The following is a 26,689-nucleotide window of genomic DNA, read 5'->3' as shown; positions in this document are numbered from 1 at the left end:
ACAAACAGTACTAAAAAAAAAATTTGACTGTACGATATATGATGAACGGACACGATTTTACAGATCATTAGAATCCTCACCAAAGGGATCCGAAGAGGATCCTGTTGGCATTCTGAAATCGATTTGTGACTCCGAGTGTGAGTGGTTGGTAGATATGTCTGTATTATATTATTTACATAGAATATAACTCAGCTTAACTTGTCCATACTCCATACCTCATTTAAATATGAAAATAATAAAACGGAAGATAGACATAAGACATAGAATTCCGAATCTTGACTGAAGAAAAAAGAATTCCTAATTATAGAAAAAAAAAAGTTTTCTATAAGCATCAAGATTCAAGATTGGGTTTCAATCACATTCAAGGTAGAAGGAGATTCGTAGGTCTTCAATCAATATTATAAATGGTCTATTAGTATTTTTTTTTACTTGTAATATTAAGTTTGATTTTCGTAAAAAATGAACTTAAGTCACATTATTATCAATTCATTATTTATAACATGCACACATCGTCTATTAAAAACAAAAAAAACTCAAACATCCTTCTTAATTAGTGGTGTCCTTACGAATTTTGAGTCTTTTTCTTTTTCCGTTACAAAAGTGATTATTTTTGTTATGTTACAGCGAAAATTTAGAGTCGCTCTCCTAGAGTTTGGCCTTCTCTCTCTCTCTCTCTCACTGTCATCCGACTCCCAATCAGCTTTTGTTTGATGCCGTCTGTATATATTTAAACAAATTGGTGTCCTCCAGCGAATCTCTCTCTCTCATCTCACATCTCCCTCTTCAGCCTCCCTCGAAAAGTCTCTCCTTTTTTTTTTCTGCTTCTCTCGAATTCTCCTTTCGATGTAAAGACATTGATTCTCATCATCCCACGTTACAATTCAAGCAATGTTTTCACTTTTTATTGTTGCTTCTGAAAAATTAAGAAAATGTAGGGATTGTAATGCTTACTTATAAATTTCAAGTAATGGGTTTGTGTTACTATGCAGATCTTCGCAACTTTGCGTTAGGGAAGTTCAAGAGGAGGAGATGTCGAAAGCTGGAGCATTGGATCTCGCATCGGGTCTCGGTGGAAAAATCGACAAAACCGACGTTCTCTCTGCTGTTGAAAAGTACTTCCAGCTCTCTCTTTCTCTCTCTCTCTTAAAATATGATCCAGTGTGAAGTTTGATTGTTTTTCTCTCTAGAAACTTAGATTTCATATTGCACCCACCAACTCTAATCATTCCTTGACGTTGATGGTTTTGTTCATTTATTTTGTTTCAGAAGTAAATGCCTAAAGTTTTGATCTTTATATTTCAAAAATAAATGCTTGATGTTTATATCTTTGTGTTTCTCTCTCTCTTGATTAAGCTTAATCTTTCCTATTCTTACTAATCTGGAAGTGTGTTGAGCTCTAATCTTTGCTTACCATGATGTTTAGAAAAATCTTAATTTTTTATGGGATTAATGCTAATTTCTTTTTCTTTGGCATACAATAGAAAAACTACACTAAATTTACTTAAAACTACGGGGAGAGGGATTCGAACTCGGGTGCAAAGGGTGGATTGATGCTAATCTTGATGTGGACTAGTAAGTACAATCAAATCAAGGCTAATCTCAATTATCAGATGTCAAGTCATAGAGATTGGAACTCGGGTTCAGAGGGTGGATTAATACTAATTTCGACTTGGGCTAACTAATCACAATCAAATCAAGGCTAATCTCAATTATCAGTTGTCATAGAAAAATAAAAAGTAAATTAATGATCTGTAGATTTTGTGAAGAAGGCAGTGTTGAGTGGTACATATCTGGGAATGTCTGTAGAGTCACGTGAGTTATGGGGAAATCTGAGATGTCCATACAACATGTGTCCATACAACATGTGGTGGGAGACTGCTAGAGAAGTCACATGGATGTGGTAGGAAGTAGACTCCGTGCCTTAAAAGCATTTAATGGTCCCATTTCACATAGGTTCCAAAGCTTTCTTCTTTATTTTTTTAATTGGTTATCCTAAAGCAATTAGGAAAAAAAAAAAGGGTTCTGGGAAACTTGCAGTAACTTTGATCTGGCACTTGGTAAGTGGAGGAACTCGTGATGTGTTTGGTGAGGTTTGAATGTTGTTTGTGACGTCCTTTTCTGTCAGAACTAGCTAACCAAAGAGTAAAGCTTTCTATTTGAATATATGAGATGGATATTTGGTACTATATGTAAGGTTTGGAAGCTTTGTTTTGTAGTTACATTTTCCTTTTATCTATATATATTGCCTGGGAATTCATGAACTATGACAATTAAGAAATTGAAATTATGGAAGCAGTACTAATTCTGTTATAATTATATTAATGGTTGTTATCCTTTAAATGAATATAAAATGAAAAATATACAGTGCGTTTAGAATTTTCACTTATGAATTATGTATGTAATGGAGATGAAAAGTTCGGAATTCTTGGAAAGAACCACAACAACAACAACAACAAAGCCTTTTCCCATTAAGTGGGGTCGGCTATATGAATCCTAGAACGCCATTGCGCTCGGTTTTGTGTCATGTCCTCCGTTAGATCCAAGTACTCTAAGCCTTTTCTTAGAGTCTCTTCCAAAGTTTTCCTAGGTCTTCCTCTACCCCTTCGGCCCTGAACCTCTATCCCGTAGTCACATCTTCGAACCGGAGCGTCAGTCGGCCTTCTTTGCACATGTCCAAATCACCGGAACCGATTTTCTCTCATCTTTCCTTCAATTTCGGCTACTCCTACTTTACCTCGGATATCCTCATTCTCAATCTTATCCTTTCTCGTGTGCCCACACATCCCACGAAGCATCCTCATCTCTGCTACACCCATTTTGTGTACGTGTTGATGTTTCACCGCCCAACATTCTGTGCCATACAACATCGCTGGCCTTATTGCCGTCTTATAAAAATTTTCCCTTGAGCTTCAGTGGCCTACGACGGTCACACAACATGCTGGATGCACTCTTACACTTCATCCATCCAGCTCGTATTCTATGGTTGAGATCTCCATCTAATTCTCCGTTCTCTTGTAAGATAGATCCTAGGTAGCGAAAACGGTCGCTTTTTGTGATCTTCGCTAAATTGCTCCGGTCATTAGTGTGGATAAGTATATAAATGGATAGAGATAGGAAAGCAAACACAAGATGTACGTGGTTCACCCAGATTGGCTACGTCCACGGAATAGAAGAGTTCTCATTAATTGTGAAGGGTTTACACAAGTACATAGGTTCAAGCTCTCCCTTAGTGAGTACAAGTGAATGATTTAGTACAAATGACATTAGAGTACAAATGACATTAGGAAATATTGTGGGAGAATGATCTCGTAATCACGAACTTCTAAGTATCGGAGTGTGATATCATCTTGACTTGCCTTATCTGTCTCATAGGTAGATGTGGCAGCTTCTCTGGAAGTACTCTTCCTCCATCCAGGGGTGGTATCTTTAACTGGTGGAGTCCCCCAAGTCGCCGAGCTAGGGGATTTGCTGAAAGAGGTGACAGACAAGGTAAGCAATCAGAGCTCCGGCTGATTGTTCACCTTCTCCCCATCTTGCAGCAGCATGAAGGATAAAGAGAAGAAAAATGAGAAGAGATGATATGGGATACTTTTGCTTTTGAAGAAGTAACTTTCCACAGGCTTATTCTTGAACTGAGCTGGAGGGTTTTCTGGTTTCCTCCAGAGTATAAGGCCGACTGAAGAATTTGAGGGTCAAAACAAGTCCATCAAATCTAGAGTACGTTCGACCCTGTTGATATGGGATACTTTTGCTTTTGACAGAGTAATGGATGGATCGGCACGTGTGCTGTTACGCTTGTCTCCACATGCTTCCTTGTATCCTTCGCACTTGCCCTATCTGTTCCTCAAGCAGATGCGGTATCTTCCCTGGCAACATAAGATGTTGAAGATGAGTACTCGAGAGCAATGCCAGGTAAGTAATCAGGTAAGGGGTTCCAGGCTGTCAGTTCCTGGCTGGGAGTTTGATTTCAAGTGCTGACTGATTGCTCTCTTTCTCCTTGTCTTGCAGGTAAAAACAAGGCCAAAGGAAAAGACAGGGAAAAAGCATGATATGGGATACTCTTGCTTTTAACCCTGATGATATGAGATATTCTTGCTCTAGTATAGCTTGTTTGCAGAGGTATTATCGGGGGGAAAGAAAGCTGAATATTTCGAAAGGCTTCGTTGGGAGTGCCCTCTCAGATATGAGGAAGGGTTGAGCATTTTTGCAGGTCTGCCTGTCCGTTGGGGATGAAGGTCAACATATATAGGAGTCTCCCTAACAACAAGTAGTAATGCTATTCCTTTACCCTGCTTGGTCATAGCACGGTAGTGGGAGCTGCCAGCTTCACATGTTTTAACTCTGTCAGAGCACTTTGAAAAAGTGGTATGTGGTATCTGGCTCTCGAGATTCGGAGAACGATGCTTCTTCGATTTTTGAGAAAGCAATCATGGTGGGGGTCTGGCTCTCGAGATTCGGGGAGCGGTGTCTCTTCGATTTTTGAGAAAGTAATCATGTTGGGAGTCTGGCTCTTGAGATTCGGAAGGCGGTGCCTCTTCGATTTTGGAGTAAGCAATCTTGTTGGGAGTGTTTTCTCGGATGTGAGTAAAGGTTGGGCATGTTTGCTAGTCTACCTTGCCACGAAGCACGGAGGTTGACACATAGGGACTTTCCAATTATCCAGTAGTGGTACTGTTCCTTTACCCTTGTGGGTAATAATATGGTAGCTAGACCTTCAAAATTTATGTGTCTAAACTTTGTTAGTGCTGTTTCTTTGCTATTCTTTTACCTTTCTTGGTCAGAGCGATGTAGTGGGAGCTGCAAGCTTCACGTGCTCAACTTTGGCAGAGACTTTGACAAAGTTATCTGTGGTACCCATGAGCTATTGTTGCGTGTGGGAAGTGGGTGATTGAACAGTAAGATTCATGTGCTTTCTACTTCACCAGAAGTCTTCGACAGAATGCCCATAATTTCCGCAAAGCTGAGTGTGCGTGTGACAGGTGCTGACAAGGCTAGAAAAGAAGGTGCCTCTTCGATTTCTGAGATCGGCCCTCGTGGTCTCTGAGCAGCCCAGCTTTTGAGAAAGCGAGCGTCTCTTCGATTTTTGAGAAAGCAATCATGCTGAGGGTCTGGCTCTCGAGATTCGGGGAGCAGTGTCTCTTCGATTTTTGAGAAAGTAATCATGTTGGGAGTATGGCTCTCGAGATTCGGAGGGCGGTGCCTCTTCGATTTTGGAGCAAGCAATCTTGTTGGGAGTGTTTTCTCGAATGTGAGTAAAGGTTGGGCATGTTTGCTAGTCTACCTTGCCACGAAGCACAGAGGTTGACACACAGGGACTTTCCAATTATCCAGCAATGGTACTGTTCCTTTACCCTCTCTTCGATTTTTGAGAAAGTAGTCATGTTGGGAGTCTAGCTCTCGAGATTCGGAGGACGGTGCCTCTTCGATTTTGGAGCAAGCAATCTTATTGGGAGTGTTTTCTCGCATGTGAGTAAAGGTTGGGCATGTTTGCTAGTCTACCTTGCCACGAGGCACTGAGGTTGACACACAGGGACTTTCCAATTATCCAACAGTGGTACTGTTCCTTTACCCTTGTGGGTAATAATATGGTAGCTAGACCTTCAAAATTTATGGGTCTAGACTTTGTTAGTGCTGTTTCTTTGCTATTCTTTTACCCTTCTTGGTCAGAGCGATGTAGTGGGAGCTGCAAGCTTCACGTGCTCAACTTTGACAGAGAACTTTGGCAAAGTTATCTGTGGTACCCATGAGCTATTGCTGCGTGTGGGAAGTGGGTGATTGGACAGTAAGATTCATGTGTTTTCTACTTCCCCAGAAGTCTTCGACAGAATACCCATAATTTCCGCAAAGCTGAGTGTGCGTGTGACAGGTGCTGACAAGGCTGGAAAAGTAGGTGCCTCTTCGATTTCTGAGATCGGCCCTCGTGGTCTCTGAGGAGCCCAGCTTTTGAGGAAGCGAGCGCCTCTTCGATTTCTGAGATCGGCTTTCGTGGTCTTTGAGCAGCCCAACTTTTGAGAAAGCAAACATCTCTTCGATTTATGAGATCAACCCTCGTGGTCTCTAAGCAGCCCAGCTTTTGAGAAAGCAAACGCCTCTTCGATTTCTGAGCAGGCGCCTCTTCGATGTCTGAAGCTCCGTCGAGTGCAGCTTTTTATAGGGGCTGGCATTAAGTTCCAAAGCACACTTGAATCTCCACCAGTAGAAGCTCCATTCTTGCACTTCTAAGATCTTGATTTGTCCGACCTCTTCTCTCTTCAATACCTTTGAAAATGTCTGGCCCCTCCGACCGTCGTTTTGACTTGAACCTTGTTGAAGAGGCAGCCCCGCCTTCTCCAGACAACATATGGCGCCCATCCTTCGTCTCCCCTACTGGTCCTCTTACCGTTGGGGATTCCGTGATGAAGAATGATATGACCGCTGCGGTGGTGGCCAGGAACCTTCTCACTCCCAAAGATAACAGACTACTTTCCAAACGGTCTGATGAGTTAGCTGTTAAGGATTCACTGGCTCTCAGTGTTCAGTGTGCAGGTTCTGTGTCTAATATGGCCCAACGCCTATTTGCTCGAACCCGCCAAGTTGAATCATTGGCGGCCGAAGTGATGAGTCTCAAACAGGAGATTAGAGGGTTCAAGCATGAGAATAAACAGTTGCACCGGCTCGCACATGACTATGCTACAAACATGAAGAGGAAGCTTGACCAGATGAAGGAAACTGATGGTCAGGTTTTACTTGATCATCAGAGATTTGTGGGTTTGTTCCAAAGGCATTTATTGCCTTCGTCTTCTGGGGCTGTACCGTGTAATGAAGCTCCAAATGATCAACCTCTGATGCCTCATCCTTCTAGGGTTCTGTCCAGTACTGAGGCTCCGAATGATCCCCCTCCGATGCCTTCTCTTTCTGGGGCTCTACCGACTGCTGAGACTTCTCCTAAGCAACCTTTGTGAATGCTCCATCTTGTTTGTTTATTTTGACTCATGTATATGTACATATTTGTAGCTTATCGGGGATATCAATAAATAAGTTTTCCTTCATTTCAACGTATTGTGTTAAATACACCAAAGCCTTCTTCGCTAAGTTCTTTGAATTTTCTTTTGTTGAAGCTTGTATGTTGAAGCTTTCTGAGTGGAGCATGTAGGTTGGGGTAGTGTTCCCTTAATTTTTCGAGTGAGGAAAACTTCTCGGTTGGAGACTTGGAAAATCCAAGTCACTGAGTGGGATCGGCTATATGAATCTTAGAACGCCATTGTGCTCGGTCCTGTGTCATGTCCTTCGTTAGATCCAAGTACTCTAAGTCTTTTCTTAGAGTCTCTTCCAAAGTTTTCCTAGGTCTTCCTCTACCCCTCCGGCCCTGAACCTCTGTCCCATAGTCGCATCTTCTAATCGGAGCGTCAGTAGGCCTTCTTTGCACATGCCCATGAGCGGTAGGTCTCGGGTTCGAGACTTGGGAGCAGCCTCTCCATAAATGGGGGTAAGGCTAGCCGACATTCACCTCTCCCAGACCCTGCGTAAAGCGGGAGCCTTGTGCACTGGGTACGACCTTTTTTTTTTTCCTTCAATTTCGGCTACTCCTACTTTACCCCGGATATCCTCATTCTTAATCTTATCCTTTCTCGTGTGCCCACACATCCAACGAAGCATCCTCATCTCCGCTACACCCATTTTGTGTACGTGTTGATGCTTCACCGCCCAACATTCTGTGCCATACAGCATCGCCGGCCTTATTGCCGTCCTATAAAATTTTCCCTTGAGCTTCAGTGGCATACGGCGGTCACACAACACGCCAAATGCACTCTTCCACTTCATCCATCCAGCTTGTATTCTATGGTTGAGATCTCCATCTAATTCTCCGTTTTTTTGCAAGATAGATCCTAGGTAACGAAAACGGTCGCTCTTTGGTATTTCTTGATCTCCGATCCTCACCCCTAACTCGTTTTGGCTTCCATCTGCACTGAACTTGCACTCCATATATTCTGTCTTTGATCGGCTTAGGCGAAGACCTTTAGATTCCAACACTTCTCTCCAAAGGTTAAGCTTTGCATTTACCCCTTCCTGAGTTTCATCTATCAACACTATATCGTCTGCGAAAAGCATACACCAAGGAATATCATCTTGAATATGTCCTGTTAACTCATCCATTACCAACGCAAAAAGGTAAGGACTTAAGGATGAGCCTTGATGTAATCCTACAGTTATGGGAAAGCTTTCGGTTTGTCCTTCATGAGTTCTTACGGCAGTCTTTGCTCCTTCATACATATCCTTTATAGCTTGGATATATGCTACTCGTACTCCTTTCTTCTCTAAGATCCTCCAAAGAATGTCTCTTGGGACCCTATCATACGCTTTTTCCAAATCTATAAAGACCATGTGTAAATCCTTTTTTCCATCTCTATATATTTCCATCAATCTTCGTAAGAGATAGATTGCCTCCATGGTTGAGCGCCCTGGCATGAACCCGAATTGGTTGTCCGAAACCCGTGTCTCTTGCCTCAATCTATGCTCAATGACTCTCTCCCAGAGCTTCATTGTATGACTCATTAACTTAATACCCCTATAGTTCATGCAATTTTGTACGTCGCCCTTATTCTTGTAGATAGGCACCAAAGTGCTCGTTCGCCACTCATTTGGCATCTTCTTCGTTTTCAAAATCCTATTGAAAAGGTCAGTGAGCCATGTTATACCTGTCTCTCCCAAAACTTTCCACACTTCGATTGGTATATCGTCTGGGCCTATTGCTTTTCTATGCTTCATCTTCTTCAAAGCTACAACCACTTCTTCCTTCCGGATTCGACGATAAAAAGAGTAGTTTCTACACTCTTCTGAGTTACTCAACTCCCCTAAAGAAGCACTCCTTTCATGTCCTTCATTGAAAAGATTATGAAAATAACCTCTCCATCTGTCTTTAACCGCGTTCTCTGTAGCAAGAACCTTTCCATCCTCATCCTTGATGCACCTCACTTGGTTTAGGTCCCTTGTCTTCTTTTCCCTTGCTCTAGCTAGTTTATAGATATCCAACTCTCCTTCTTTGGTATCTAGTCGTTTATACATATCGTCGTAAGCTGCTAACTTAGCTTCTCTGACCGCTTTCTTCGCCTCTTGCTTCGCTTTTCTATACCTTTCACCATTTTCATCGGTCCTCTCCTTGTATAAGGCTTTACAACATTCCTTCTTAGCCTTCACCTTTGTTTGTACCTCCTCATTCCACCACCAAGATTCCTTTTGGTGTGGGGCAAAGCCCTTGGACTCTCCTAATACCTCTTTTGCTACTTTTCGGATACAACTAGCCATGGAATCCCACATTTGGCTAGCTTCCCCCTCTCTATCCCACACACATTGGGTGATTACATTCTCTTTGAAAATGGCTTGTTTTTCTTCTTTTAGATTCCACCATCTAGTCCTTGGGCACTTCCAAGTCTTGTTCTTTTGTCTCCCTCTTTTGATATGTACATCCATCACCAACAAGCGATGTTGATTAGCCACGCTCTCTCCTGGTATAACTTTGCAATCCTTACAAGTTATACGATTCCCTTTCCTCATTAGAAGAAAATCTATTTGTGTTTTTGACGACCCACTCTTGTAGGTGATCACATGTTCTTCTCTCTTCTTAAAGAAGGTGTTGGCTAAGAAGAGATCATATGCCATTGCAAAATCCAAGATAGCTTCCCCATCCTCGTTTCTCTCCCCAAAACCATGGCCACCATGAAAACCTCCATAGTTGCCTGTCTCCCTGCCCACGTGTCCATTTAGATCTCCTCCTATAAATAACTTCTCCGTCTGAGCAATTCCTTGCACCAAGTCTCCAAGGTCTTCCCAAAATTTCTCCTTCGAACTCGTATCCAACCCTACTTGAGGTGCGTACGCACTAATCACATTGATAAGTTCTTGTCCTATTACAATCTTGATTGCCATGATTCTATCTCCTACCCTCTTGACATCTACAACATCTTGTGTCAAGGTCTTGTCCACGATGATGCCAACACCGTTTCTCGTTCTATTTGTGCCCGAATACCAAAGTTTAAACCCTGAGTTTTCTAGATCCTTTGCCTTACTACCAACCCACTTAGTTTCTTGTAGGCACATAATATTTATCCTTCTCCTCACCATAACTTCCACTACTTCCATAGATTTTCCCGTTAAGGTTCCTATATTCCACGTTCCTAAACGCATTTTGCTCTCTTGAACTCTACCCTTCTGTCCTAGCTTCTTCACCCTCCCCCGTCTAATAGGATCAAAGTACTTCTTTTGTGTGTCCCGTGTAAAGTTGATAGGAGCATATGCTCCCAAACAACTTTGAGTGGAGTCGTTCGAAAAGAAGTTTCTACGGCCCCCTTGCTCATTTAACATTGCATCCGGGTGCCGATGGAGATACAGCGACCCTTGCTCACTTATCACTGTGCTCGGGCCACACAGCGCGCCACTTACGGGTGACGCCCTAGCTTTAGCGCGATTTTGTTCTGGATTCATTTTCATAAGGATTCGACGTGATCATGGAGTGCCGGCTGTTGACTACCTGACGCCCTCCCCCTCCTCCTTTATCCGGGCTTGGGACCGGCAATGTAAAATTACATAGGCGGAGTTAATTCTTGGAAAGAACCACTTCAAGGAAATCTGTAGTATGGCTATGAAGTTCTCCTTCGGGAGCAGTTGTAGTATGGCTACGAAGCTCTCATCTTCAATTTTGCTAACTTGAATGTTGACTGAATTTGATGATAATATGCCAGAATATTGATTAGAATTTAAATTTATAAAGCGTTTTACATATTTATCAAGTTGCATGGCTTGAATTCCCAATCCTTTGTTTGTGTGGTGACTCAACAAGAATTTGAAAGCTAGTTTGTTCAATTTTGTGAAATGATTATATGTAAGTTGTAGCCAAACATGTACTCTTCTCATACATGGCAATGCAAAGTTCCTAGAAATTGTTTTGGGATGTCGTGTGAAATAATGTAACTTGAGTTTTTGCTGATGTCATGGCATATGTGGTTGTAATCTCAGTTTATTGAGTAATGGTTCAGGTATGAGAAGTATCATGTTTGTTATGGAGGGGAAGAGGAAGCAAGGAAGTCCAACTACACTGACATGGTAAGATAGACTCTTGTATCAACCATTTGTCTTCTGAGGATTGTCGGTATACAAGCCTCTCTTGCTAATAAGCTGCATACTTTGTTCCCTCCTGGTTATACCTGATTTAATGTCTTTTTTTCTTCTTCTGTTTTTTCAACTATATTTTCTTGTTTGGGATCATTGATCTTCTAGGGATTGTGATTTTCTCTGTTGGTTCTACTATTCACCAGAATCACCATAGGGAAAAATGTTCTGTTTCCCGATGATATTATTCATCATGTATATATTATATACATATATATATATATATATGTATATATATATGTATATATATAATCTTCCACAAATGCTCCTCCCCACAACCTTAAAGGCTTCTTTGCTGTCTTATAATATCACCTAGTTCATGTGATAAGACACAAGATAATGGCAAGTTATGTGGTTACTTTTGCATTTTGCATGAGATATTAACTTTTATGATAATTAAGATACATTGTGTTATGTCTATATGGGAAAGTTGGCCTTTGCAATGTCTTTTGAGTATAAAGATTTAATGGCTCATTGTTGCCAATTTAATCTGATGACATTTCGGTTCAAGCTTGGGATGTCCTACTTCACTAAATTGGTTCATTGGGATTTCAGGTTAATAAATACTATGATCTTGTTACAAGCTTTTATGAGTATGGTTGGGGAGAGTCTTTCCACTTTGCACCCAGGTTCCTCTTTTTTCTTCGTATCTTCACTTGCAAGCAATGAAAACATTGTATCTTTTATAAGAGTTTCTGATGGATGTATTGCTCTCCTGCAGGTGGAATGGGGAGTCTCTTCGAGAGAGTATCAAGCGACATGAACACTTCCTTGCTTTGCAACTAGGACTCAAACCTGGGCAGAAAGTTAGTCTTCCAAATTAGACTTTATGGAATATAGATTAGCAAGAGAAAGATTCTTTTATGATTTGGTTCAAAATTTCAAATTATTGACTTAGTTTTCTGTATTTTTTGTTTTAGGTTTTGGATGTAGGTTGTGGAATTGGTGGACCACTGAGAGAAATATCTCGCTTCAGGTGAGTGCCGTTTCTTTTATTCAGGTTTTAGTTGATGGACAGCGTTTTCATGGCTGTAATATTTGAATACGAAGTGGCATATCCAGACTATCCTTTATACTGAAGATGAATTTTATAGGTTGTTTTAGTTCTTATGAATATTAAATTTACCGCTGGGTTGGACTGAAAACACCTTATGGGAAGACCTCCTATTATGCGTATGGTTTATTCAATATGTAAGATGATACCATTGTGATCTGTACTTTATGCTGATGTCAAGTCTAAAGTTTAGAGTTTAGTGATTTAATTGTTCAAGAAGAATCTCTACGTTCACAAAGATTTTCTGTGGTGGTTTGTGCAGCTCAACATCAATTACTGGGTTGAACAACAACGAGTATCAGATCACAAGAGGAAAGGTAGATAAACCTATGTATACCGGCGACAATTTGTTTTGAATAATGAACATAATCAATGGCCAGTCTTGATGGTTTCTCAAGATAATCCTTTTGTCCAATTGAAAATTATGAAGCCTAAATGATTTATTTATTTGTTTACTAGCATTTGCCTACACACTTTGTGTGTATGAACACATTTTTTTAGAAAATGAGAAGGAGAGAGGGAGAGAGAGAGAACGTGGTGGGGTAGGAGGTTTTTATATTTGGTTTTTTATTTATTTTATTTTAAATATTGGAGGTATTTTAACATCACTTGTAGGTGAGGCTTCAATAAAAAAAAGTAAAATTTGGACTTGTAAAATTACATTATTGCCCATCATTTTTTTTGTGTGATAAAAGGCTAATAGTCTTTTCACCCTCTTTTGGTTGACGAAGAGGGTTTCATTAATTAATAGAGATTAATAGAGATATTAGAATGACCACTGGAATACTTCAGTTTCAAAGTGGCCTAATACTATCATGCTTTTGTTTGCTCTGTAGGAACTAAACCGTATTGTAGGAGTGGACAAGACCTGCAACTTTGTTAAGGTTGGTAGCATTGTATGATGTTCTTGTTCAACGTAGAAAGTACCTTTTTTTTCCTTTCTTGCAGTAATACATAGGAGAATGTGGAGAGAACTGGTTTATGTTATAGCTCTAATTCTTTGCACTTTATAAATGGTGCAGGCTGACTTCATGAAACTACCTTTCCCTGAAAATTCATTTGATGCGGTATATGCAATTGAAGCGACCTGCCATGCACCAGATGCAGTAAGTCATTCTTGTGGCTGGAAACCTTTGGGCTCGTTTAGTTAGTTCATCATTATCTTCCACTTAGTTTCTGTTGGCTTAACGTTTCCACCATCTGTCCTGGATAGTATGGGTGCTACAAGGAGATTTACAGAGTATTAAAACCCGGTCACAGTTTTGCTGCATATGAGTGGTGCATGACTGATGCATTTGATCCCAATAACCAAGAACATCAAAAAATCAAGGTAAGAGAAACCAAAAGCATAAAATCAAGCTGTTGATAGATACTTGATTTACTTTTGAATGATTTCTAGATTGTGAATATATATAAAAGAACTTCATTGCCACAGGCAGAAATTGAGATTGGTGATGGCCTTCCGGACATCAGATTGACAGGAAAGTGTCTTGAAGCTTTGAAACAAGCAGGTTTTGAGGTCAGTAGGAGGTTTTTACTTCTTTTTGAAATCTATGCAAGAGAAAAGAGATTGACTTAATATTTTCTTTTCATTGTGAGCATAGGTCATATGGGAGAAAGATCTTGCGGTGGACTCACCTCTTCCATGGTACCTGCCTTTGGACAAAAGTCGGATTTCACTTAGTAGCTTTCGTCTAACTGCTGCTGGGCGATTTGTTACCAGAAACTTGGTAAGAGCATGAATATGGTAGTCATTCAATGAATTGTTGAGCCACTTTCTTATGATGCGTTGTGGAACAGTGACTACTCCTGTGCTAAATACACGAAGCACAGGGATTAGTGCCTGACTTGTATATTTTAAATTTTATTTTTTGTAGGTCAAGGTTTTAGAATATATTGGACTTGCACCAGCAGGAAGCCAAAGAGTTCAAGATTTTCTGGAGAAAGCAGCTGTAGGGCTAGTCGAAGGCGGAAAGTAAGTGTTCTTTCTTTTCGGCGTGTTTCTCTCTTCTGAACCTTCATCCACCTCATTGGGCAAAAGTAAGTTTGCTCAAATATGTGTCATCTTGTTCTGTGATTCAAACACAAATTGACAGGCCGCCATGACTCCATAAAATAGAGTTGGACTAGAACGACGAATGCCTATTTAAGCTATAACTCTATGATTTCGTTCTAGAAGCATGCATATATTAGCTACTGACATCGATTATCCTAATGAATGTCTTTCAGGAAAGAGATTTTCACACCGATGTATTTCTTCCTGGCCCGAAAGCCGCTTACGGAGGAGAGTCAGTAGGTTGGTAGTGCAGACTAGTTCAACCTGCAAGGGATTTGGAAAAATATGTTGGATATTCTACCTTGCTTGAGTGTTGTCTAAGTTGCTTGTTTGTTGTTTTGTGTTTACATTTCCTCTGAGTTTATTTTGCATCTTTGTTTGGATACAGACAATGAAGAATTAATTATTTTAATAGTATTTTTTTTCTGGGCCTTGGTCACGTGCTATACCACGTGGGAGTCTGGACTTGTTCTCCAGCACCATGTGCAAATTTACATCAGATCTATAATCACTCATGGGATCCACAAAGAACATGCTGCCTTCATATTATATTTTTTTTAATCGAATTTAATCTGATGCAAGACATTTTTTTCGGGTAATGTGAAGTTGACTAACAATTTAGAATAAATTTTATAAGTTACTGCTGATTATTAGATTATTATTCAAATATTGATTATTATATTTATTTATTACTAATGATATTTTGCATAGTTATCAAATTTAGTTTAAAAAAATTAAACTACTTAACATTACTTGTTTTTTTTGTCAATATCATTAAATTATTTCCCTCTCACATTCTATGAGGAACAGGATATTTTCTGTAAAACATTATATTCAATTCGAAAGAAGGCATAAAGTATCAAGTCTGTTTCAAACACTACAAATCAATGTGCAACGTAGCCATAACATGTTGCCTCGTTGAAACTAAACATTCACAAACAAATGAAAATAGAAACTTTAACGAAAAGATTCCGGTACTGATCATTTTAACGAAAAATCACATTTTTATACTAAAAAGTTAATCCTAGTACTGTTCACTTTACCGTTTATTTTGTCTTTATCGTTAAAACTCAAGGTTTTCAAAACATTTTCATTAGTTTTTCTATGAAAATATACCTTTGTCTGACAGAACTTGAAGGGTTCGTCGCACAAAAGGTGGTATTTATGCACCACTTTTTTTTTCTTGGCACGAATACTTTGCCCGACGACTATTATTTTACTCCTCGACCTATTTTCATCGGGCAAAGGTCTCTGGGAAAAGAAAAATAAAAAAAGGTTGACAACTTTTACCCGATCAAAGGTTTTATTTCGTCGGGTAAATTTGCTATGCCAGACGAAAATTTGTTTTGTCAGGTAAATGGTAATTTGTGGTAGCGTAGTTAGCTTTAGTTCATGTATTAAGTCTTCCATTTGCTATATAAAGGATTGTTTAAAATTAATCTAAGATGGGAAGAGCTAGGAAGATTCAAACTGAAATATGATTGTTGTAAGAGCTTCGAGCTTCAAAATCGAGTTTGACGCCAAGACTACAAGTAACAGAGCAACAACACGATGAAGTCAAGGCGCTTAAACTCATGTTGGAGCCACCAAATAATATAAGAGCATGTACCGTTTCATTTCTAATCTACTGATACCTTCTAGTATAAACCCCACATCTTGGGCTACATATGGTTAAGTTGGGGACAATATCGGTGTTGGACCATTTAACCCATCTCTCTAAAACTCTACTAAACAAGCTTGTCTCTATAAAAGTTTATCAAAATATAATCTCTATTTTTAATTCATTTAAGTTGTTAGTTCTTATCACAAATTGTAGAATGCAAGCATGGATAGAGATACCAAAAAAAAACAAAAAAATAACAAAGTCTCTGGAACAAAAGATTGATAATTTTTTGAAACCCTAATAGCCAGATTTATTTGAATGCTATTACATATGCTATTACATCAAAGATATTGATGCTCACTCGACCCACGTCGATACATAAGTTATGATGAAGGATAACAAGGATTTTTTGCTCTAGCAATCGTGTAAAGTCATGGACTGCGTCTAATTAAGGTGTTTGATGTTGCAGTATTTGTTGGAGCAGTGACCCACGCAGCTTACCCTTTTTGATTTGTCTGCCATGAAAAAAATACAACAAATAAGAATAGAAAAAAAATGAAGAAATGGAAATTTTGAAATGGGATTTTAGATTTTAGGGCTTAAATAAGATTTATTTAGATTTTAATCTGAATGATTTTTGAAATCTAATTTAAGTCCTTATTTTTAAGAATTATCATATTTAAGTAAGGCTTTTTAACCAAAATGGTCATTGAGATTTGCATAACACATCATTTTGGTTCCTGAGATTGTCCACCATCAATCATTTTGGTCATTCCGTGCAAAATTATGTTAAATAAGGATCAAAATGACAAATGTACCGCCAATTTAATAAACAATGGGTAAAAAAGATTTGACAAAAATTAAGGGTATTTTGATATTTTTATTCTTATTTAATGAAGATTTTTCACGAAAGTACCAAAATGATTGATGGTGGACAAACTCAAGGACCAATTCTATTGATTTCAAATCTCATGGACCATTTTGGCTAAAAAGCCAGTAAGTAATTATAGCACATTTACTATTTATAAACTTACCATCCGAAATTCTTTACTTATCCATAATTAATGTATTTTTTGTGCTCCAATCATATTAATAGATAAAAAATTTATTCAAAATTCAAATTAAAGTCAACAACAAAACAAAAGCAATTTATATTTACAAAACTCTTAGGTACGGAAGCATCGTTACGTAAGTTTCGGAAGAAATAAATCGGTACATATGTTTCAGTATGAATGTATGAAAAATCGATGATAATATATGAATTTTTTTTATTATGGGAACTTAATAATTTTCAATTACAAATAACATTTTTATTGTTTATGGGAATCAATATATGACATACACACAAAAAACTCAATAATTATTACAACCTAGTTAACATTCGAAAACTACAATTAAATACCAAGGACTATAGTTAGTTTTTAATCTTAGACAAGGTTTATTAAAAAAGTAATCATTTTCAAGAATTAGAATAGAATTTTCCGATTTTGAAAAGGAATCTAAATCTCGCACATTATTTTCCTCCACACATGCACATATATCTTATTATTTATGAAATTTGAACTGAATACATTAAAGGATAATCAAGTGACATAAACAAACAGGAGCATCCACAAGGATAAAAACCGTGTGAAGGAAAAAATGGAGCATTGCTAAAGGTAGAAATCTTTAACGTGTAAAGGAGAAAAAGGAGTATGCATGAAAAGAGAGGGCACGTACCATTTTTATATTTGGAACATTGGCGAAGTGAGCAACCCAGTTTGCAGTACTGAATAACCTGATCCACGAGACTTTGAGGCTGAGTATTTCCACACTTTCTTTTACATCGTTCGTAACATTCTGCAGCCCAAGGGAAACTACAGGCGCCGTAGCATTCTTGGAGACATTTTTCGTTTGCGACGACATGCTCAGTGACTAGCAGAAAAACCATCATCATCATCACCACAGAGCTTGTACGGGCGACACCAGTATTCGACTTCATTCTTGAAAACTTAACCTAGTTACTCTGCAAAAAACAGCTTCTGAAATTCCAGGAGGCCAAGGATACCTTTTTATAGTCTCATTGTTCTTAAGTTGTTGTAATTCTTATACCATTCAAGCATACAAGGAAACAACATATAACTAGAAATGGACAAATTTAAATTTCGTTCATATACCTGTATATATGTTTGTTTGTTATTCGCCAAATTAGGTATAAATAACAGACTTTATATATATATACATATATATATATGATTTTGTGGGTTTGTATAGTTCATCTTTTCAGGTTAGAACTAAGACCAAGAAAACAACTAAAAGGCCCATCCGACGGTTGAACAAATTTGATCCAAACCATGATGGCGCTCCAAGAGATGAGCACTTTTTTTATTATTTAATTATATTTTTCACAAGAAGACAGTACAAAGTTTATTGGCTTCCATTTCACAATGTGAATTTTTGACTTTTAAAAAAAAAAGTTCACGGCTTATATTCTTTTCTTTTTTAAGTTATTATTATTAAGAAGAATGAGAAATGTTCGAAACTAGTACAAAAATTTATAAAGTGGGAGAGTTTCGAATCCATGGACGGAAGTATGAAAACTCAACACCCTATCCATTAGGATATTAGACCACATACACTTATATTCATTTTTAAGAGGAATTAATTGCACTGGTGGATACAACATTTCTCTTTAATTCACTATATTTTGTGTTCAAATCTCTTTCCTCCCCTTAGTCTAGTTTAGAATAATAATATCGCTTGTAATAAAATAAAATAAAAACTATAATATATCTCAAGTATGAAAAATAGAATAATTTTTTTTTAGAGCAACTTCACCCATCCATGAGTTGCCCATGACAACAAGGCTCCCAAGTACCTCATGAATCCCAGAATCTTTCTCCACCCATGCAACTGTTGAGCCAGATTCAGCCCTACTAGTAGCCCAGACATATATTGACCAAGTATCTACCGGGGTGATGACAACTTTTAAATAAGTGCATTAAGACAATTATTATTCACTTTCTCCACGTAACACCAAAAAAAGACATGATAGGTGAATGTTATTATAATAGTTTTATAAATTTCGAAACAAATATTGGTTAAATGATGCATTTAATCGGCAAGTTTAAATGGAATACTGTCGCACAAATTTTCTTTTAATAAGATGGATATTTTAGATAATCTTAGTCTATAGAAAATGGATGCACTACTAAAGCGCAAGTGGCACGCACTAAAGCGCAAGTGGCACGCATAGATGACCAATTGACCTAATCTATATATTATCTCATGCATATTAAACTGGCCTAACCGCTGCGCACTCTAATTTATATATTATTAAACACCTCGTAATTCTTTCTTCATAAACATTTATTTTTAACCACTTAACTTACAAAGTTTTTATGGTATATTTGGTATGCTGAATGAGATTGGACCTTAGAGATATAATTAGATTGACTGAAACATGTAAATAAGAGACTTAGAACTCATGTATAAGGATGGATTATTCATAACTCACCATGTATAGTCATGTTCATCTCATATTTTGACACAACAAATAATAAACTAGAGTCAATTCATTTTCATTGATCACAACTTCTCTCAACCGGCCCACCAAAAATAGACTTAGGACAATTTATCATGGGCTGAAAAATGCAACACAAGCGCTTCAAGAGCTCAATTTGAGGAAAACAAATCCTCTCATATGTTAATCATGATCTAATTCATTTTTAGTTGCGTTAAGTTTTTCTTGTGCCATTCTCTCATTACGAAATAAGCTGGTGTTTTTTAATGTTTTAAAGTATTGAGTTTGAAGTGTTATTCTCTAAGGTGTAATGTTATGAATGACTTATATTGAAAACTAAAAGCCAAACAAAGCGTGAAAAAAAAAAAGAGAGTAGTTTTTAGATTTTGAAAAGTAGATACCAAAATGTAAAATGCTCCAGATGGAAAGAACTCAGCTAAGGTGACAAAAAAATTGGTTGGTATTCAACGAACAAATTCTAGTCTTCTAGAAATTGGAATCAAATTGCATACCTAGCATATGCCTTTCTCATTCTCGAAAAGGCCAGAAAAGGGAGCCAATTGGAATTGGCAATCCAGTTCAAGGTTGACGAGGTCTCCCTATTCTTGCTAAGCTTGATAAATGTCATCAGCCCAATGAACTCAACTTTAGTTCTTTTTGTTTGGTGCCAAAATTGATCACCACCCAGAATCATATATTTGTAACAGATGTAGTACAGTGGTGCAAATGCAATTTTTTAATCCCATTTTTGCTATTTTAAGGTCTTTGAATGTTTATGTATGATCGTTAGATTGTGAATGTTTAAATAGCAATTCATCAAAGCAAAGCCGGTTTCATGTTACAAGTATGAAATTTACATAACCTATGATATGTAATATTCTTGAATTATTTTGTTTTGTTTTTTTTTTTTTTTTTTTTTTGAAGGTCACGATATTTTATTTATTGATAAAATGACATTACAAATACATATTATGAAGCACTTTGCCCCAAAAGGATCATTGCAAACTAAATCTAAAAATATTACAATAAAGTATCACTAATTGCAAAGCACTGAGAAGACATCAACACTCGTGGGATTATTTATTATTATAATTATTATTGAGGAAATAAAGATTCGGCATAGCTCAAACTTACCAATTTTTCCACCCATCCTCACTACTTACCAGTTACTACTACTAACCCAAATTGGTTAAAAATATTCTTCACTTTCGGTGGAGAGGCAAGGACTTATGAGTACCAAGTTTATTGGATTGCATTTCACAATGTCACTTTTTGACTATAAAAGAAAAATATTCAGAGACTTATATTCATTTACTTAAGAACCTTAAACCTACCAATTTCCACGAGATTTAACCTTCATAATATTCTTGCACGAAGGTGATTGCAGCTGCACTGGTGGATAGAATGTAACATCCCACATCGATTAATGGAGATGAGGTGATGTGCATTATATGTACATGTCCACCTCCATATAGCACGAGGCTTTTTGGGAATTCACTGACTTCGGGTTCAATCGGAACTCTGAAGTTAAGCAAGTTCGGGAGAGAGCAATCCTAAGATGGGTGACCCACTGGGAAGTTATCTGGAATGTGACAAAATGGTATCAGAGCCACTCTGCCATGTGGTCCGAGTGTGCCGACGAGGATGTCGGGCCTCTAAGGGGGTGAATTGTAATATCCCACATCGACTAACGGAGAGGGGGTGATGTGCCTTATATGTATAAGTCTACTTCCATATAGCACGAGGCCTTTTAGGAACTTATTGGCTTTGAGTTCTATCGGAACTTCGAAGTTATGTAAGTTTGGACGAGGTCAATCCTAGGATGGGTGACCCACTAGGAAGTTCTTGCATGAGTTCCCAGAAACAAAACCATGAGGGCGTGGTCAAGGCCCAAAGTAGATAATATCGTGTTACGGTGGAGCCAAGACTAGGATGTGACATAGAACATTTCTCTTCAATTTACTACATTTCGTGTTCAAAATCTTTTTCTCTTTTTAGTCTAGTTTAAAATAATAATATAGCTTGGAAAGAAAAAAAAAACCATAATATTTGTCAAGTATTAAAAAAAAAAAAGAATAAGCAACTTCATCCATCCATGAGTTGACATGACAAAGGTTCTGAACTTCCCCTCCCCATAATGTATATCGTTGTACTAAAAAAAAATTATGTGGTTTTTTAGTTAAATGATTTCTGAATTGGCATAACTCCTTACTTTGGCTCTTGATGTTTAAGATCGATAAAATTGGTTCCTGGCATTGTCTACCATCAATCATTTTGGTTTTTTCGTGAAAAGTCATCATTAAATTAGGATAAAATGACAAAAATACCTTCAACTTTTGTCAAATTATTTTAGTCTAGGGAAATGATAAACACACACATTTTATAGCTTCCAACACATCCCTGGCTAATCATGTCCGTTGTTTTCGTTTGATTTATTCAATCCGATGACCTGGAACAAAGAGGGGTGTGGGAAAAGCTATAAAAGGTGTGTGAAAATCAGCTCTCTTTAGTCTATTGTTTATTAAATTGAGATTGTTTTTTTCATTTTGGTCCTTATGTATCAGAATTTTAAACCTATATTTATTTTTTGGTGAAATAACATTTGAAGATAATTGAACAAAAATAACAAGAGTGGTGGAAGATAAAAAAAAATGTGAACAAGTGTTCATAGCAGTTTTTTTTTTTTTTTTTTAAATTGTTTCAGTTCAAGTTTGATATAAGCAACATTCTATTCTAAACTAATTTCAAATTCGAGTGCACCAACGGGATTTAAAAGCTCATCTTCTCTTAGCTAATATATATAGAACCCCGTCTGCTCTAGCTAATATGTATAAAATCATGACTAGAAATAAACATCAACAAATTCCTCATCCACCGTAATTTCAATTCAATGAGATTTAATTTTTTTTTTAAAAAGGAATAAAAAAAGAACCGCAGTATTTTCGCTCCTTTCCAATAATAATATCCAAAATCTCTGTTTGCGTACATTTTGCTATAGCATTAATAATAATCAAACGGAGATTCATTGGTATCAGAACCAGCACCCGCTGCCTTGGCACCGAAACAACGCATCTGAGCCGTCACAACATCGCCGCCTCCGGAACTGATGTCGCCGCCGCTGTGAAGATTGTGGTGCCCGTGGTGGGGTGGTCTTCATGGCTGGGCGGGGGAGGATGGTAGTACATGCGGCTGGTCTGGGGGCAATGAGAATAAGATCTGGCGACGATTCTGACTCCTTGGTCCAAAATCTCCACCAGCTTTATCCCCATATCTTCCTCCCTCTCTCTCTCTAAAATCAATCAAATCTCTACAGTATATCTGTTTCTCTCTCTAAAATGAAGAAAATGGAGAAGAGAGAGTAGGAAGGAAGGAAAACTGAAATTAGGGTTAGGGTTTGGGATTCAGAAAACGTCCCAAACGTTGCAGCCCATAAAATTTCGAAGAAAGAGATTTGTGAACTTCTCTGACGGCAGACATGTTCGTCTGCCCTTGTTTATATAGTTGCTGCCTCTCCCTTCACGTTTTCCCTGCCCTAATTTTTTATTATTCATTTATTTTTTTAATTTTTTTTGTTTTGTATATTAGGTGCTTCGTTGGCCTTTCCTTTCGATAATTATGCCTGTCGGGTTTATTCGGACGCTTCGTAGCCTTGACTCGTACTTTGCGTATTGGTCCTTTGTTCGCTACGTATTTGCATCTCAGTCCCTTCGTTTATTGGATATTTTACTGTAACCATTATTTCGTATGGAATTTTGTCATACTTTTGTAATTCTTAGTACTAGTTGTGTTACGAATACAAAACGAATGTAGTACTGGGTGGAATTAGTTGGTCATGACTCATGTGAATTTTATTCACGTTAATTTTTCACAAATGAATAAGTATATAAAAAAAAAATTAAAGGAAAGAATGTAATGAGAATTGTATGAATATCATAAAGTTTGCTTTGTACACTCTTAAAATGTAGGTGGTGCTCATCGCCCAATTAATAACTGTTAGATCGATATAAATTATGAGATTCTGTTTGAATCAATTAAATCAAATTAATCTAACGATAACCTATAAGGTATTGAGTAAGACCCCCACTTTAGAGTGGTGAGCAGCACCCCGCTTTAAGAGGATGAGTAAAAAATGCATTCTATTTGATTGCTTACATCAACAATAATATAGTTGGATCTAATAAATTAATGTATACTGAACATGAACACTTCAAAACAAGACAAACTGCAGATAGGTTGAGTCTAGAGGAATATTCCTAATAGTTTAAGGTTAACTTAACTCACAAGTTGGGTTTAGGGGAATATATATTCTTCAAAAGAAAGTAGGTTGAGTCTAAAACTATATTCACATGGTTGTACGTCGATCTCTAATTATAAATTTATCTCTTTTCACACTATATTTTTTTTATATGTGAAACAAGATGATTATAATTTTTTTTTTAAATCCCATATTGAAATATGAAATAACATTTCATGTCATGTGAACAGCCGGAACAAAAATCCAATAAATAGATGATTACGATTAGGTTGGACAATAACTAAATCTCAACTAATAAAATACTAAAGATTGTACGAAGAACATATACATTATTATAGTACACTCTCCAATCTAAATTATTAATTTAATCAAGTCCCATGTTCTCAATTAATATTGAAAGGGGACAACTCTACAATTAAATAAGTAGACAAGACAGATATATAAATATAAGAAAGTATCGGGGTCTTTTGAGTAATAAGAATAATTTATAAAAGCGTGTTCAGTTTTCCACCACAGTTTCCGAATATACCGAGAAACGCGTCAAGATTGATTGAGCGTCTAAATAGGCGTGACGAGTTCGCCGCGGCTGTAACAAACGGTTACAATTTTTCACACCAACGCTTTCTTTAAGCCCACTCCTCACTTGTCTAGCTTTACTGGCATTATCCTCCATTTAAGCCTTTTAATTTTGAGTGTAATTACTGTTTTGCCTTCGTCATCCTTAATTTTGTGTCTTATGAATCATGATTACTATTTCTTACTTTTATTTTGGTAAATTACATAAGCATTCCGAAAGTTACAAGTTTTATTCCAAAGATTAGGGCGTGCTTCGTGAGTTTAGGGCTAAGTGAGACAAGTGAATATCTACACATTCGCTATAAAGGAAAAAGAATACCAAATATCGTAAAAGAATCATAATCGGAATCGTTCAATTTTTTAATGTTCATTTGAAAATCATTCTTACAAAATATTATTCGAATCAGAGGTTGTTTAGTCATCTAAATAAATGGTCGAATCATCATTAATTTGATACATTTAGATGATTAAATGATTTCCGATTTGAATAACTTTTTTTGCGTAAATGATCTTCAAATGAAAATTAAGAAATTAAATGTTAGAATTATAAAATTTCTAAGTAGAGGAATGAACTCATCCCCTAGAGAATGATTGCAAAAACAAAAAAAATTAGGTCATCGCGAGAGCTGGTGATAAAAAAATAAATATTATGAGAACACTTGCAGAAAGACTTGTTTATAAAAATGACAAGGAAGAGAGAACCCCATATTTGGAGAACAACATGAAAAAAATACATAACCTTTTCCTTTTCCTTTTTCTTTTAGTTTTTGGGTTAGCATATAAAGAGGATGTGTCTCTCTCAAATAAACAAGTATAACCAAAATCTGTGCATACATTTTTACCTCAATATTAATTAAACGGAGAAAATAATAATTGACTCATTAGTATCAGCCGCCGCCCTGGGACAAAAATAATGTACCTCAGTTTTCGTGGCATCACCGCCAGAGGAGGTGGTGGCGCCGCCTCCAAAATGGTGATTGTGGTGCTGCTTGTCTTCTTGGTTAGGCCGGGGAGGATGGTAGTACAAGCGGCTAGTCTGTGGGCAATGAGAATAAGACCTGCAAACGATTCTCACTCCTTGATCCAAAATCTCAACAAGCTTGATCCCCATGTGGCTCAGCTCTCTCTTCTCTATAGTGTGTGTCTATATATATCTCTTAATTTGTTAAGAAGGAAAGGGTGAGAAATTGAAAGAAAATGCAGGAAAAAGAGATGGGAAAAGAAGAAGAACTTGAAGTAATTAGGGTTAGGATGCAGAGCCACCCACGTCCCTGACGTTGGAGAGCATGCAGTGCAATGGGAGAGAGACTAATTTGTGTACTTCTCTGACGGAAAGAGGCTGATGTGGGTTTGTTTATATGTTTGGGTTCCTTCACATTTTGCCTAATCATTTTTCATATTTTTCACTCTGGTGCTTCGTTGGTCCTTCCACCACATTTTCCTCTTAGCTAGCATGGTTTTTTTAGGTGCTTCGTTGGTCCTTCACATTTCTCCATGTTGATCCTTTTAGACAACGTATTTGCATCCGAGTCCCTTTATTTAGTCTATTTGACTTTAAGTCAACCATAAATTCTTGCGACATCTCTCATGTTTTTATATCAATGTTCCCATCTTGATTGGAACATGAACTTATAAGTAAATTGAGTTATTCTTCATATTGTCAATTGGTGTATAGTGGAACCTCAATTTTTTTTCGTAGTATTAGAACATGTTATTCCACGTGTGAAACCCAAAGGCCACGCATGATCCATGTCATCCTGTTTTGTGTTATCCACATGTTAGACTTGAAAAATCGCTACACGTGAGTGGCTACCGTTGAGAATGGATCCCACATTGATTGGAGGAGGAACAATATTGCATGGGCTTATAAGTAAGTTGAGTTACTCTTCATATTGCCAATTAATTTTATGATGAAACCTCAACTTTCTTCATGTTCTAGATTTGTATGCAAATGGCGGAATATCCTAGTGGTTAAAGTTTTTCTCTTCAACTTATTGCATTTCAATTTCAAAAATTCCTCCCTTCCGTTAATGCAGACTGTTGGGAATATATAACGAAATATGAAGGCAACAACATAAAAGATATGAATGTTAAGTAAAGACACGAATCAAATTCGTTGTCACTAAGACTAACTTGTCGTTCTTCCTTTGTGCAAAAAGAGTTTAGAAACAAATTGTCTCCATAATACAATGGACTCAAACTCACTTGTTATTACACTTGCGATTTGCTACGCAAAATATAATCCGAATTTTAAAGACAAGAGAAAGAATTGTTATATAGAAATGCTCTACTGTGGTTGTCACATCGCCGCCTGGGCCCTCATCATATCTCGGACCCGACTCCACCGTAGCATCATATTGTCCGTGTTGGGTCCCGACCACGCCCTCACGGTTTTGTTTCTGGGAACTCACACTAGAACTTCCCAGTGGGTCACCCATCATGGGAATGCTCTCACCCGAACTTGTTTAACTTCGAAGTTCCGATGGCACCCGAAGCCAGTG

At 37.6% G+C, this 26,689-nt stretch overlaps 1 protein-coding gene across 1 annotated transcript; it reads left to right on the top strand.

The window, feature by feature from the left end:
* The first annotated feature begins 552 nt into the window (after positions 1 to 552).
* Positions 553 to 14,684, top strand: LOC103418631 (cycloartenol-C-24-methyltransferase). The gene is made up of 14 exons (XM_029096674.2): positions 553 to 845; positions 990 to 1,112; positions 11,010 to 11,076; positions 11,698 to 11,771; positions 11,864 to 11,948; positions 12,063 to 12,118; positions 12,459 to 12,513; positions 13,033 to 13,080; positions 13,219 to 13,302; positions 13,410 to 13,526; positions 13,632 to 13,715; positions 13,801 to 13,926; positions 14,074 to 14,171; positions 14,426 to 14,684. The coding sequence occupies exons 2-14, from the start codon at positions 1,030 to 1,032 to the stop codon at positions 14,490 to 14,492; spliced, it is 1,044 nt and encodes a 347-aa protein (XP_028952507.1). The 5' UTR covers positions 553 to 845; positions 990 to 1,029; the 3' UTR covers positions 14,493 to 14,684.
* Positions 14,685 to 26,689: the final 12,005 nt, after the last annotated feature.

This window comes from Malus domestica, chromosome 02 (assembly GCF_042453785.1).
Source record: "Malus domestica chromosome 02, GDT2T_hap1".
Classification (NCBI taxonomy): domain Eukaryota; kingdom Viridiplantae; phylum Streptophyta; class Magnoliopsida; order Rosales; family Rosaceae; genus Malus; species Malus domestica.
Note: the sequence above shows the minus strand (reverse complement) of the source record. Positions and strands in the feature narration are given on the sequence as shown.